General features: G+C 40.0%; 1 protein-coding gene across 2 annotated transcripts in view; it reads right to left on the bottom strand.

The window, feature by feature from the left end:
* The window catches only part of HPS5 (HPS5 biogenesis of lysosomal organelles complex 2 subunit 2), a 38,007-nt gene that overhangs the window by 9,074 nt on the left and 15,213 nt on the right, over positions 1–13,720 (bottom strand). Inside the window, exons 9-18 of one of the 2 annotated variants that reach the window (XM_045825277.1) lie at positions 10,765–10,853; positions 9,000–9,178; positions 8,479–8,637; positions 7,721–7,907; positions 6,921–7,023; positions 5,916–6,065; positions 4,458–4,535; positions 3,586–4,163; positions 1,022–1,142; positions 631–786 (exon numbers count right to left, since the gene is read on the bottom strand). In XM_045825277.1, coding sequence (XP_045681233.1) covers positions 631–786; positions 1,022–1,142; positions 3,586–4,163; positions 4,458–4,535; positions 5,916–6,065; positions 6,921–7,023; positions 7,721–7,907; positions 8,479–8,637; positions 9,000–9,178; positions 10,765–10,853 — 1,800 coding nt within the window. Of the gene's footprint in view, positions 1–630; positions 787–1,021; positions 1,143–3,585; positions 4,164–4,457; positions 4,536–5,915; positions 6,066–6,920; positions 7,045–7,720; positions 7,908–8,478; positions 8,638–8,999; positions 9,179–10,764; positions 10,854–13,720 lie in introns of both variants that reach the window. The other variant, XM_045825276.1, reaches the window with a different exon arrangement.

Here is a 13,720-nt window from a genome sequence, read left to right on the forward strand (position 1 = left end):
TAAAAATCTTTCTGCTACAAAATGTCTAAAAAGCTGGTGAAAATCTAATAGCTTTTAAATGAACAGTTGATTCCCATGATAATAAGGAAAATACTAAAGGGCCAAAAATAAAAAGAGAAATATGAGCCAGTATGACAAATGGGAAGCAGTCAGAGGAGGGGAGAATAGCCAGTCTCAATACCCAGGTGCCATGTGGAGATAGGAAATGAGGCCTCCATCTAAAAATAGGCAAAGAGCTAGAACTGAGACCCACCTGTAAAAAGCTAGGCTATCATCAATAAAAATGGTGGCAATAAACTCACTGGCAGAGACAACAAGGAGGCTTATTTGACTTAGCCTGGACCCTGAAGCAGGGGTTTAATTTTATACTGATGATCCGAAAACCCCTGAGAGGAAGAAAGAGCAGAAGGGAAGAGGAGTGTGGTATATGCCATTTATGGTGTGTATTTTGAACCCTCAAAGAATGTACACAGCTGCCCAAATCCTCCTCTTCTGTAGGAGACTAGATACCTCAATTCTGTGGCAGTTGAGAGTAAAAATGGTACAACTGCTTATACAAAAAAAAAAACACACAAAACAAAAACAGTATGAGGAGAAAGGGGAATTGGCAAATCTTCTTCGCCTTCTCACCGTTGATCTTCAGGCCTTGACTTCACCAGACTGTCTAAGTAGGCCAAAAACTGCGCAGGATGCTGATGACAAAGCTGCATCACATCCGAAGGTGAAATAGATGGGTAAAACTTGATTAAGGATCGAAGGGCAGATTCCCCGAACTTCTCATACAATCTGCATTTAGAAACAAAACATATTAATCTCTGACTTCAATGAGATGATATCAGTTGGTTATGTTATCAAAGTACTTATTAGAAATAAAAATAAATATACTAACAGGCAGCTGACCAACATGCAACTGAGTAAAACTTTAGAAACTAAGACCAAAAAAAAAAAAAAAAGAAAAGAAAGCAAACCACCTCACACGTGCTTTATTTAGTTCATATAAACGACATATACAACAACTTACCGGGTAGCATAAGCAATCAACAAAGGACTGTCAAAAGGGACTGAGTCATCCACGAACTTTAATCTGGTTGGTAGGTCTCCTTCTTCCATCTCCAAGTATGTAGGACTGGAACTTGCCATTTCTGAAAGATAAAACATACACGTTTCCCTTAGTCTTAGAGCTGTAAACAACATTCAATTCATGAACACATTCGTTCAACAACCATACTCACGTACTGCCGTGTGCAAGGCCCAATGCTTGTTAAGCATTGTAGGAGAAGAAAAAAAGAAGATACAACCTCTACTTTTAAAAATCCTTAAAATCAAATTGAGAGGCAAAGCATACTCAAAGTTTTAAATAAGACAAAGTAACAAATAACAAATCTGTAAGTGTCTATTACCCTTGAAAAAAGAATGTGTATATAATCCATTTTGTTCCAAAAGATGGAGTAGGGGCACTGGGGTTTTCCTAGAATCAGTAATATAAAATGTATTTCAACCTCTGATTATCCACTTTTGGTAATGAATGAAAAATGTGCTTAAAGTCTAAATCAATTATTAGACACACGGCATCTTTTATTCAAGCAGAATGTTGAATTAGGGAAATGTGCCTCTTTACAAACCTGGGCCTATGCAGTTGGAAAGGGCATGCGTGGTCTCTGGGGTATGAGAGCTGGTTTCCATACAAGGATGACAAATAGTGTGAACTTCAATCAAGTGTGAAGGAGAAACCTTGCAGGCAAGAAGGGGCTAGAAAGAAGTATCTGCAGTCATGAAAGGCAAGGACCTACATCAAGAATACTCTGTCCACGCCCTGGCTGGCATAGCTCAGTGGATTGAGCGCGGGCTGGGAACCAAAGTGTCCCAGGTTCGATTCCCAGCCAGGGTACATTCCTGGGTTGCAGGCCATAACCCCCAGCAACCGCACATTGATCTCTCTCTCTTTCTCTCTGTCTCTCTCTCTTTCTCTCTCCCACTCCCTCCCTTCCCTCCCTAAAAATAAATAAATAAAATATTAAAAAAAAATAAATAAAGTTGGTTTCTCGTAAAAAAAAAAAAAGAATACTCTGTCCAGCAAAGCTTTCATTTAGAATGGAAGGGCAGATAAAGTGTTTCCCAGATAAGGCCGGCCTAAATGAGTTCATCATCACCAAGCCCTTCTTATATGAAAAGTTAAAGGGACTTAACTAAGAAAAAGAAGATGATCAAAAATGTGAACAGTAAAATGACAACCAACTCACAACTATCAACAACTGAACCTAAAAAAAATTAAAATGAACTAAACTAGAACAAGAAAAGAATCACAGAAATGAAGATCACATAGAGGGTTATCAGTGGGCAGGGGAAGTGGGGAGAATGGGGAAAAAGGTACAGGGAGTAAAAAACATAAATGATAGGTACAAAATAGAACAGGGGAGGTTAAGAACAGTATAGAAAATGGAGAAGCCAAAGAACTTATATGTACGAACCATGGACATGAACTAAGGGGGGCGGAAATGCTGGTGAGAGAGGAGAATAAAGAGGAGAAAAAAATGGGACAACTGTAATAGCATAATCAATAAAATATATTTTTTAAAAAAAGAATTCTTACCAGTTGAGTATGAACAGAAGAGATATGAGCCACTACCAGGGCAGGCCTATGCGAGTCCTAGATGCCCCTCCCATATGCTTTTCCCAGGACTAACAACCCAGTCTCAACCACAAACCCAAAGAAGGACGGAACTCAGAAAAATGGAGGGAACTCAGAACCCTAGATTCCCACGTGAAAGAGAGCTGCCCACTGACCTGAAACATCTGTCTTAGACTAGTATATGAGCAGAAAGCAAACTTCTGTAACATCTGACTTAGTATTTCATGAGATATTGCAGCAGTTTAGCCTATTTAACTATTATAATTTCTCTGTGTGTGTTTCCTCACTTGTTAAATGAAATAACACCATCTACTCTGAAGACTATTGTAAGGATAAAATGAAACAATGCCTGTAAAGTGTTTGGCATAAAATGTGGCAGACAATAACTGTTCAATAAGTGGTAAATATTATTTCAGTATTAGTAAGTTACAAGGGATTTTCTCATTTTTATATATCTGCAGTTACAAAAATCTCACTTTAACCCCAACTTCTCCAACACTGCTATGTCATTTTCTGAATATGCCTGAGAGAAAGAAAACTAATTTCTTCTAATATAGCTGTAAATCACACCAATATTTGAAGAGCTATTAAAAAGTTAAGTGGAGCCCTGGCTGTTGTGGCTCAGTGGATCGAGGGTCTGCCTGTGAACCAAAGGGTTGCCGGTTCAGTTCCCAGTCAGGGCATGCGCCTGGGTTGCAGGCCAAGTCCCCAGTAGGGGGCACGTAAGAGGCAACCACATTTTTATGTTTCTCTCCCTCTCTTTCTCCTTCCTTTCCCCTCTAAAAATAAATAAATAAAATCTTAAAACAAAATTGAGTGGAAAAAAATACAAAAAGAACAGAATAGAGGTTGACCAAAACAGAGGTGATTCTCTACTTAATTCTCATATTTTAAACTCAAAAATGCCAAGGTGCTCTATACTAACTTCTATCTTTGTTAAGCAATCCAATTATTACCTTTCAATCCTTCAATAAAAGTATCCCAAACACAAGGAGTGTTAGTGTAACTAAGCTTGATACTCTCCTTTGTCCTCTTCAAGTCCAGGAGAAAGAAATACTTCTTTAGGAACTGACAAGCCAGAATTTCAGGAGAGCACTGTTGCAAAGTGTTGTCCACGTGTTCATTTGTGCTTTGGGTCTCAGAATTCAGTACATTCAGTTCCAAACACAATGTTGCCAATTCAGCCAGGTCCTTCCGGAGACCATCTGCTATACTGCATGGGGAACATACTCGAAAAAGGTCATCCAAGGGCTCCCTCAGACTGTTTGCAGATTCACACGCCATTTGAGCAATGGTTTCTTCATTGCCTAAAGAGCCCCCTTTTTCTTTTTCATTATCTTCATCTAATATTCCATTTTTTGACTCATCACACAATACCACATCCTCATTCGACGTCATGGATGAGCTGCCAGTGTCTGAAACGTCTGAGAAGTCTTGCGTGGCAAATGTTTTTTCTAGCTGTGGAAGCCACTCCTGTAAAACCATTCTCAGAGACTTGGGTTCAAATAAAACCAGTGGGTCCTGCAGCTTGGTCCTACACAAGACAGACAAGTATAAAATTTGTTTCCTGTGTCTTTTTTAAACAAATTATGTCATGCTAAATAAACCTAACAAACACAACATGCTTATCTAGAATAAAATGTTACTTTTCTACTCCTTAACAATTATTTTGGCAACAAGACAATATAAAAAACACCAACTGTGTACTAATTCTTGAATTTCAATTCCAGATGAGACTACCTCTGCCCCACATTGTCTCAGGACTGCTAGTGATGATCTTGAAGTCATTTCCAATCACTATAAAACTTTCTCACTTATAAATACTCACATTGCTTCTGCTGTTGCTATTTTGAGCTCTTGGAGTTTACCTTCTTCTGGAGGTTGACTAGTTACTTCTTTTTTTTCCCTAGAGAAGTGTGAAAAGAGTTAGAGAGGATTACAGCTTCCTTAGGCAAATGTTTCTAAGTGCTTACTAGCCGGCAGGTATTACACTTAATGTTACATGACATAAACGGATGAGTAAACGAAAATGGTCAGTGGCCTCAAGATGAGTAAGCTCAACTCAGAAAGCATGGCATGCAAGCAACTAACTACAATATACACGAGAATAAGGTGAATGCTCAAGAGCAGCACAAACACTGTGCTACGAAAGCACAAAAAAAGGGAGTAACTGTTCTGACTAGGCAGTCGATGGAGGCTTTCCAGAGGAGGTGGTATTTGTGTCAGGAAAAATGGGGGAGAAATACAGCAAGTACAAGAAACAACACATTGAAAGCTAGTGAGGTGTACATACCAGCTCCCTGACAGGGCTGGAATTTAGAGTGATTAGAAGGATGTAGTTAAAAGAGAGGCTGGAACCCTGGCTGGCGTGGCTCAGTAGAATGAGTGCCCGCCTGCCAACCGCAAGGTCACCAGTTCGATTTCCAGTCAGGGCACATGTCTGGGTTGCAGGCTGAGTCCCTAGTTGGGGGTGAGTGAGAGGCAACCAACTGATGCATCTCTTGCACATTGATGTTTCTCTCCCTCCACCCCCCTCTCTAAAAATAAATCAATAAAATATTTTTTAAAAATGAGGCTGGAAAAGTGAGTTAAGGTCAGATTAAGGCCTGTCTTAAATGCCATAACAATATCTGCTATCCTTTTCCTATAAATATATGGATTCACTAAGTTATTCTGAGGATAACACACCTTCTATTTCATCTGACCGTCCAGATACACTGGGCCTATAGGTCTCTCTCTCAAACCTGAATGAATGCTGGAGCTTGCTTGCGTATAATGCTCAGACCCCCTGAACCATAAGATAAGGCACAGACCAGATGGAGAAGACATTCCACACTGTGCCAGAACACAACTATGTCATAAGAAAGCACAAGACAAGCCATCAACACCAAGACTCCCAATGTCATTGGCCAGAAAACATTAATGACTCACCCAAAGTCATGTATTAGTCAAAACAGAGCCAGGACAAGGCCTAGATCCTCAGTCATCTTACTCTTAATTTAATACTCCTCCTCTAACATCCCAAAAGTCTGGAGAGATTTGGTGGGGAGGAGGTTGTGCAGCAGACAGATGGAAGACGCACTACATGAAAATCTGTTGTAACAGATTTGGTTTGTGTGGATGTAATTTTCCAACACTTAATTCGTGGTATTCCCAGTGTGTGAGCTACATAAACAATCGACAGTGAACAGAGTCGCACAGGTGCCTTCTCCAACGGCCTATGGCTGTCTGCAAACTGACAGAGGCGGCCTCTAGAATTTACACAGTTTCATACACAGGAGCTTACTCAACGTCCTCCTCCTTTGGGCAGGTGACTGAGCTCACATCTTCTTCACATGGCTGCTCATCGCCCCTGGGTTCCTGTCTCACCTTCAGATCAGGGCTTGTGTGAAGGGTGCCAATCTTCTCAGTAGTTTTACGCACAAAGCTAGAAACACTGGAAGTCAAATACCAAAAAACTAATTTGAAAAAAACCTTATTATTGACAAAAATGGAAAATTCAGTACCTAGTTCTCCATGTTCCTATTAGTCCCAGGAAGGCCACTTGAATTTAGTAAAAAGACTCTGCTTACATCAACTTCCCTAACCAACTACATAGTTCACATACAGTCCACAGAAAATTTACAAAATTATAAGGATTCACTGCATTTACTAAACTGCCTTGATTAGGTGCTAAGAAAAAGTCTTCCCCTCTAGTTGTGTCTGCAATGTTTATGTCAACTTAAGTAAAGCAGGCCATGGGACCACCTGCCCCCAGCCTGGCCAGAGAATTTCTTCATGAAACTCAGCTGCCAACTAGTCACAACATATCCTTCTTAATAAGCAAAATCTGTATCCAGTGAGACAGATAAGCAGTTAAGCAGCTGTACAAGGTCTTTTCTCTCTGAGTCAAATGCCAATCCTGGTCCCATGGAGTAACTAGAAAGAGTTCTGAAGTCTCCAATTCTGAGCCTAAACTGAGAAAGGATCAAGAAATGACCAATGATATATGGAAACTGCCTCCATGAGGAATGAGGAAAAAAATCAGATTTTTAAACTTTTGCTGTCTGTGGGTTTAAAAACGCATCTGGAACAACTCAAATTTCCACCTACTCAAACAAAGAGGGAAGCTAAATCCCCCAAGACGGTGATAAGAAATGAACAGCTCCATACAACAGGTGATATGAGAAATAACCTAGAGACTTTCTTTTTTCTCATTTAAAATGTTTTTCCATTCTCAGCACAAAAGTACCTAAGGTGACGAGTGAAGTAAAACCTGAACGGGATTAAATGGCAAGACTGTTTAGTTTACCTTTCCTTGACAGCCTGAAGGGACACAAGAGGAGATGGAGAGCGAAATGACAATGGAATGCCGAAGGGGAGGAAAGTTTCATTCTTATCTGTCTCAAACGTCACTGGAACATGAGAAACATTGTCTGATGAATGGAATCGGGGGAAAGAAACAAAATCGAATCACATGGGAGTTTTTTAATCTTTAAAGAAATTCTGACATAAATAAACCAAAGGAAATGAAGGATTCAATGCTCAAATCACAACTGACCCAGATACAAGTGAGCAGAACACAGGTTTGTAAGATGCATGGGATGGTCCACAGGTAAAACACTCAGGCAGGTACATTCATTGTCCTACTAACCCTGAATCCCCGTAAGTCAAAAAGGAAGTTTAGAGTCTCTACTAATATCTCCTCAACAGTTCGGTCACGGGAATGCTCAAACATCAAAAAGTGTATGCAACGGCCCCAAAACTGTAGTAATTTTTCATTCCTGATGGAAAACAATTTGGTTAGTCAGAATAAAATTGTCCTACTCTTTTGGTTAATAATCTCCTTTCTTAACCTTTCCAGCACTTTGATGTATGATTAAAATCAGGTACTTTACCAATATTAGCCTAAACCTGAGAGGAAAAAAAACAACTAAACACAAATCCATTTTTCTACTGGTGAGCAGATCTATAGGTCTGAATTTCGGAATGCCTATCAACATAATTATTTACACTTTTTAGAAAGTTCTATGTACAAGATAAGCCTGGCAAATAAAAATGATAGAAAGTAAGTGCTTCACACCTGCAACCAATAAAAGACATACTCATCACCTTCACTTCCGTGTGAGCTGCAGCACTGATCTGGCTGGTCCTCTTCTTGCTGTGAGGTGAATTCTCTAAGTCTCTCATCTTCTGAGAGAGTTTGGCTGTGAAGGGAGCAAGAGTCTTCATCTGACTGACTGCCTCTTCTACTACTAATGACACGATAAATACCAGAGTCCAAGATGCTGAAACTTTCCTAAAAATAAAAAGAATTAAAAAAAAATCAAAGCAAAACTTTCCTTTATAACGCAATATAGCTTTTTAAGAGAATAATCAATGGTAAAAGCAGCAAATCAATAACAACAACTATGGCTAATTAGGACAAGGTCACGGTTCCCCTGGCAGCTGGGCCACTCCCCCATGCTGGTGGCATCCTGCTACCACATTTCTCTGGCTCCTCTCCATAAAGCCTGCCAGTGAGAATGGGGGTTGAATGAGGAGTTGAGTTGCGCTGAGACTCAAATTAACATTAAGAATCTGAAATCGCATATTTGGAGCAACTTAACTTGTGCTGGAGGCTCCATGGGGTGCATTTGCAAACACAACTTAATTAAAAATGACAAAAAAAAATGTGGCTCCAAGACAAAGCTTAAGGGAGGCTTCATGGGCTGCCCCACAGCTGAAAGAAAGCCCTCCTGGGCCCCTCTCCCCCCAAAAATATACTAAACAGAAAGGAAGACAAGTTTTGGGATTCCTAGAGGTGAGTGTAACCTAGTGCAGAAAATCTTACTGTACAGAAAAACCCTTTTAAAAGTGAGAATACCTACATGGGATGAGATGGAGCTTCTCCTACTACTACAATCTGAATCCAACGGTTCAAATTTTAGGATCAATTCTTCCAGTTGAGAAATCAAATCACTATTGGTTGTGAGGTCCAGCTGAGATTTCAAATGCTCCAACTTATCTACAGTCAAAGATTTTCTTCCCTAATAAAATAAAGTTTAAAAACACTTAACAAGCTAGTGAAAGACTTAATGAGAATTACCTTAGGGATGAAGAAATTAATTAGAAATTACCATATACACAATCACCCTGCTTTAAAACAAGGTCTGAAAGTCAAATCAATTTGTGGGTAAACTTGGTATTGTTTTTTTTTTTTAATGGAAAGTATACCCTTTTTCTTACCCTCCACCCACACCTGGATTTGTCACCCTTCCTTTGGGAATTCACTGCTGCTTCTTCTGTAGGCCACAGAGTAAAAGCTAGTAAAGCCGACGAGTTTTAAAGCATAATCTTGCAAGCCAGGATGGTTTTAACAACCCGGATAAACATGCAAACTCTGACATACCCTGCCCGCAATGATGGAATTTTGGAAAAGACAGCAAGTGCGAGCAGCCAGGTTCCACAGCCCTCTCCTCAGCAGGCGTTCCACGCAACGCTCCACAGACACGAGGGACAGATGTGAGATTTTCCCGCTTGGGTGCAAACAGAACAGCTCGTTCTTGCAGACAGCCACATCCTGAATATCTGCAAAAACCGCAGGGGCGAATGCACAGTGTTGACCAAACGTTCCTTTTCCATTTTTGCAAGGGATGAAGTTATTCTAATAAATTCACCATTTATATAGGTTTGGCTTGACTGAACTTTATCTTTTCATATTTGCATTTTGACAAAGAAATCATATTTTAGACACTATTCTAAAAGGAACAAGAATAAAAGATACAGAGAAAGAAACACATCTCTCAGATCTAAAAATCCTATGTTTAAAATGCTAATTTCTGTGAAAAAGATTTGGGACTTTAAAAGAAGGAGCGCTCTACATTAGAGACCAGAGTGGGACACTTCTGAGAGTTACAATCTAATGTCAATGAATGGATTTTAACATAGTGTGTAAATCAACAGTTTATGGAAAAACGGAACATCATGAAAGTACTTCAAGGCAGGATATCTTGAAAGGATTTTACAAACTAGTCTGATATCACTTATATGTGGAATCTAAAAAGACAGTCTCAGAAACAGCAGAATGGTGATTTCCAGGGACTGGGGATGTGGGGGAATTGGGATACACATGTGCAATCAGAAGATGAATAAATTCTAGAGATCTAACGCACAGCATCGTGATTATAGCCAACAATCCAAAGTTGCTAAGGGTCTAGACCTTAAATGTTCTCACCACAGAAGTGGTAATCATATTGCAATATGTAAAAGTATCAAATAAACATTTTGTATAACCTTAAACTTACTCAATGTATATGTCAACTTTAAAAAAAACCCCAAAAGAAAGACAAACTATTTTTCATGGGACACCCTTAGAGTACTTAATCCACAAGAAATCACTGTTGATCAGATCAGTAAAAAAAAAAAGATTTCTTTCTTTTTATGTTTTTAAAAAGCAGAAAATGACCCAAAATTCAACCCTGAGAAGCGATGTTAAAAAAGCTGGATTTCCTCTATTTCTGATTTTAACCAAAAGAATGCAGAGATTGATTTTCTCTGTCTCAGCCCTCTACAATGGCTATTGTTCCCACAAGGACTTTTGAACCCCAAACTATTGAGACGAAAAACAGGAGTTAAAACAAGACTTCTAATAGAAGTAAAGATTCAGCCCTGGTTGGCGTGACTCAGTGGATTGAGTGCCAGCCTGTGAGCCTGGGGGTTGCCAGTTTGATTCCCAGTCAGGGCAAATGCCTGGGTTGTGGGCTGGGTCCCTGGTGGGGGCATGCAAGAGGCAACTACACATTGATGTTTCTTTCTCCCTTCCTTTCCCCTCTCTAAAAATAAATGAATAAAATCTTAAAAGAAAAAAAAAGATTCATGCTAAGTAGAGAGAAAAAAATTTACCCATTCAGTCCTTAGCAGTGTTTACTAATACTTAGGAATAAATAAAAACTCTATTTAAAAGTTTGAAAAGCATGAAAAACTAAATAACTAAACACAAATTCACAAATGTATGTTTATGAACTACCTCACAAAGGGAAACATCTATGATGTTGACGTTTAAAAGAAATGTCACCTCGTTCTATTTTTCTACATTTTATACAAGAGAATCCTCCTATAAAATCCAAACTTTCACAAGCATGAGATTATAAGTTACGTAAGAAAAATGTAATTACCTTTGACTTCACTCCAAAGAAGAACTTGAACACTCTGAGGAATGAAAATATAAATTCCTCTTTCTGTCCAAGTTGACACACAATGCTCACTGCAAGGGAAACAGGACGGAGTCAAGAGAATTCCAGTGTGCTCAGATACAGAACTTTATAACTCCCTGAATTCAAACATTAGCTACCAAAGTAAAATCAGCCTGCAGAAAGAAAATCAGTCAATCAAGTCCAAAACCTCTTCTCTGTCTATAGCATACCACTAAAAACGAACAAACAAATACATACATTATATGATGCCAAACTGGGAAATATATACATGCTAAATATCTTCTGGACAAAGAAATGGCTGGTATCTTTCCTGATGTCTGTTAAAGCTGCTAAAATTCCTGTGTGGTATGACGGGGGTACATTTAAAACAAAGACTAAACATAATGTCTTATCACCAATTATTGCCACTCTTAGCGATGGTAACATTTTGACGTCCTTAGTTGTGTGTGAACAAGGAAAGGACCTTTATTAAAGACTCTACTTATATTATCTAACTGTGTAGCAACTCATCAAGGCAGATGTGTTACCCCTACTTAAAACAAAACAACAACAACAACAACAACAACAACAAACCAGCCCTGGCTGGTGCAGCTGAGTAGATTGAGCACTGGGGGCATGATAGGGGCAACTTATCAATGTTTCTCTCTTTCTCTCTCTCTTCCTTCCCCTTCTCTAAAATTAAATAAAATCTTTAAAAAAACCCCAAAACCACAACAATGACAAAAACACACAGAAACATGAAAATAGATGCCCAAGGCCATTCAGCAAAAGAGTCAGAATTTATACCAAGAATCATCTGGCTCCAAAACCTAGACTTTTTTTTCTCTGTGTCATAAAACCTACTTTTTCTTCCCACCCTTATCCTGACTAACCCAACCACTGTTATCTGGAAGCCTGACTATTCCACATAACTGCATTCTCAAAAAGTCATAGGTTTCCTAACTGCCAAACCCAATAACCCTTCCTCATTTCCCTTCTTGTTCCCCAAGTAGGAGCCACCCCGCTGGCTGCTCCTTCCTTCCTGAATCTCACCCCTTGGACGCTGGGACACTGCACTCTCCCCGTCCACCTCCCTCCCCAGCTCCAGCCATGGTACTCTTCGTCCCTGCTCATCTCTTTCTATACTCCTTGGCTCACGTATCTCTCTTACTCTCTCAAAGCTGCTACTACTTTTTGTGTACACCGGCAATCTACACTTCTTACTCCTCACCAGGGAGGTCCCCAGCTTAAAATGTTCTATTCTAACCACCTCTCAAGGATCAGCAGAAGCTGTACTCCCCTCGGAAACCCCTCTCTGATGGCTCACAGCAATTGCTCTTCCTCCCATACCCAGCCCGTCTCTTGCCAACCCTGCTCACATGGCACTTAATCATGTACTGCACTGTCACGCTCTTATTTTTTATTGTTGTTAAACTTTTGTAGAAATAAACCACATCTTTTCAACAAAATATAACCTTGAGAACATGGATTTTTTTATGCACCCAAGAGTACTAAAAACGGTACCATGTAGCAACGAAACTAAGAGTGATATTTAACACAAATATTAAACACTTTGCCAATGTAAGACCAGACCACATGAAAAAGTAATCTATGCCACAAAGATGGAAGAAATAGTTAGAATCCTAGTCCACGGAGTAAAATTGGAAGGCTATCTTCGGAAGCCAAAGGAGAAAAAATGAGAGGCCAGAGGATCCCTGAGTAAAGAGATACAGGATCATGATTTTGATACTCAACTTGATATTCAGCTTGGAAAGATTCTTTAGGAATAGCAACCTAGATTAGATGGGGGGGGGGGGATAGGGGCACAGAATAGATAAGAGCTGATACTCTGTAATTTCTATATCCCTCATCCCCTTTCCCCTTCACTGATAACAACAGACTGGGACACAAGCCCAACACATTGCTGAAGAAGGGAAAGTGGTATCAGTGTACCCAAAAAGAAACAAAGTATGTCAGTTTGCTTTCTTGTGGGATCTGTGGGTGTAACAGTAAAGGTTACCAGGAGACACAAGTGTACAAGTAGGAGATGATAAACAGAAACAAAATCCCTCCTACTCATGGTTTCTCCAATCTTTGTTGAATTCTTGTTTTGTTTTTTTTTTTAAGATTTTATTTATTTATTTTTAGACAGAAGGGAAGGGAGAGAAAGAGAAGGAGAGAAACATCAATGCGTGGTTGCCTCTTACATGCCTCCCACTGGGGACCTGGCCCACAACCCAGGCATGTGCCCTGATGGGAATCAAACCAGTGACCCTTTGGTTCACAGACCGGTGCTCAATCCGCTGAGCCACACCATCCAGAGCTGAATTCTTTTTTTTATTTTTAATTATTTTTTTAATATTATATTTATTTTCAGTGAGAAGAGAAGGGAGGGAGAAAGAGAGGGAGAGAAACACCACAATGTGTTATCTCTCACACGCCTCTCACTGGGGACCTGGCCTGTAACCCAGGCATGTGCCCTGACTGGAAATCAAACTGGTGACCTTTTGGTTTGCAAGCTGGCGCTCAATCCACTGAGCCACACCTGCCAGGGCTGTTGAATTCTTTAATTTAGCTCTTATTTGACAGCCTTATGTGTGCCTAGCAGTGCACCCACAGTAAAGAACTGACAAGCTGGTGCTGGGATGGGTGTTGGTGGTACGGTGAAACAGGGGGTGGGGTGGGGGGGTGATGACGGAATGAACATGGTGTGACGACAGTGCACAGCAATGATTGCCCAGTCTCAGCCGCATCAGGAGTCAGCAAAGGCTTCAAAGTGGCATTCATTATTGCTTATGCTGAGAAGCAGGCAGAGCCAGGTCACAAAGGGCTTTGTTTGCTATGGCAGAACGTGTAATGGGAGCTCTAAACAGCTTTAACTCAAAGGAATAATCACTCTACCAGGAGAAGCAAGCAGACTGTGTCCTCACCGTGAGAA

The sequence above is a fragment of the Phyllostomus hastatus genome, unplaced genomic scaffold (assembly GCF_019186645.2).
Source record: "Phyllostomus hastatus isolate PE091 unplaced genomic scaffold, TTU_PhHast_1.1 phas_scaffold_585, whole genome shotgun sequence".
In the NCBI taxonomy this organism is placed as follows: domain Eukaryota; kingdom Metazoa; phylum Chordata; class Mammalia; order Chiroptera; family Phyllostomidae; genus Phyllostomus; species Phyllostomus hastatus.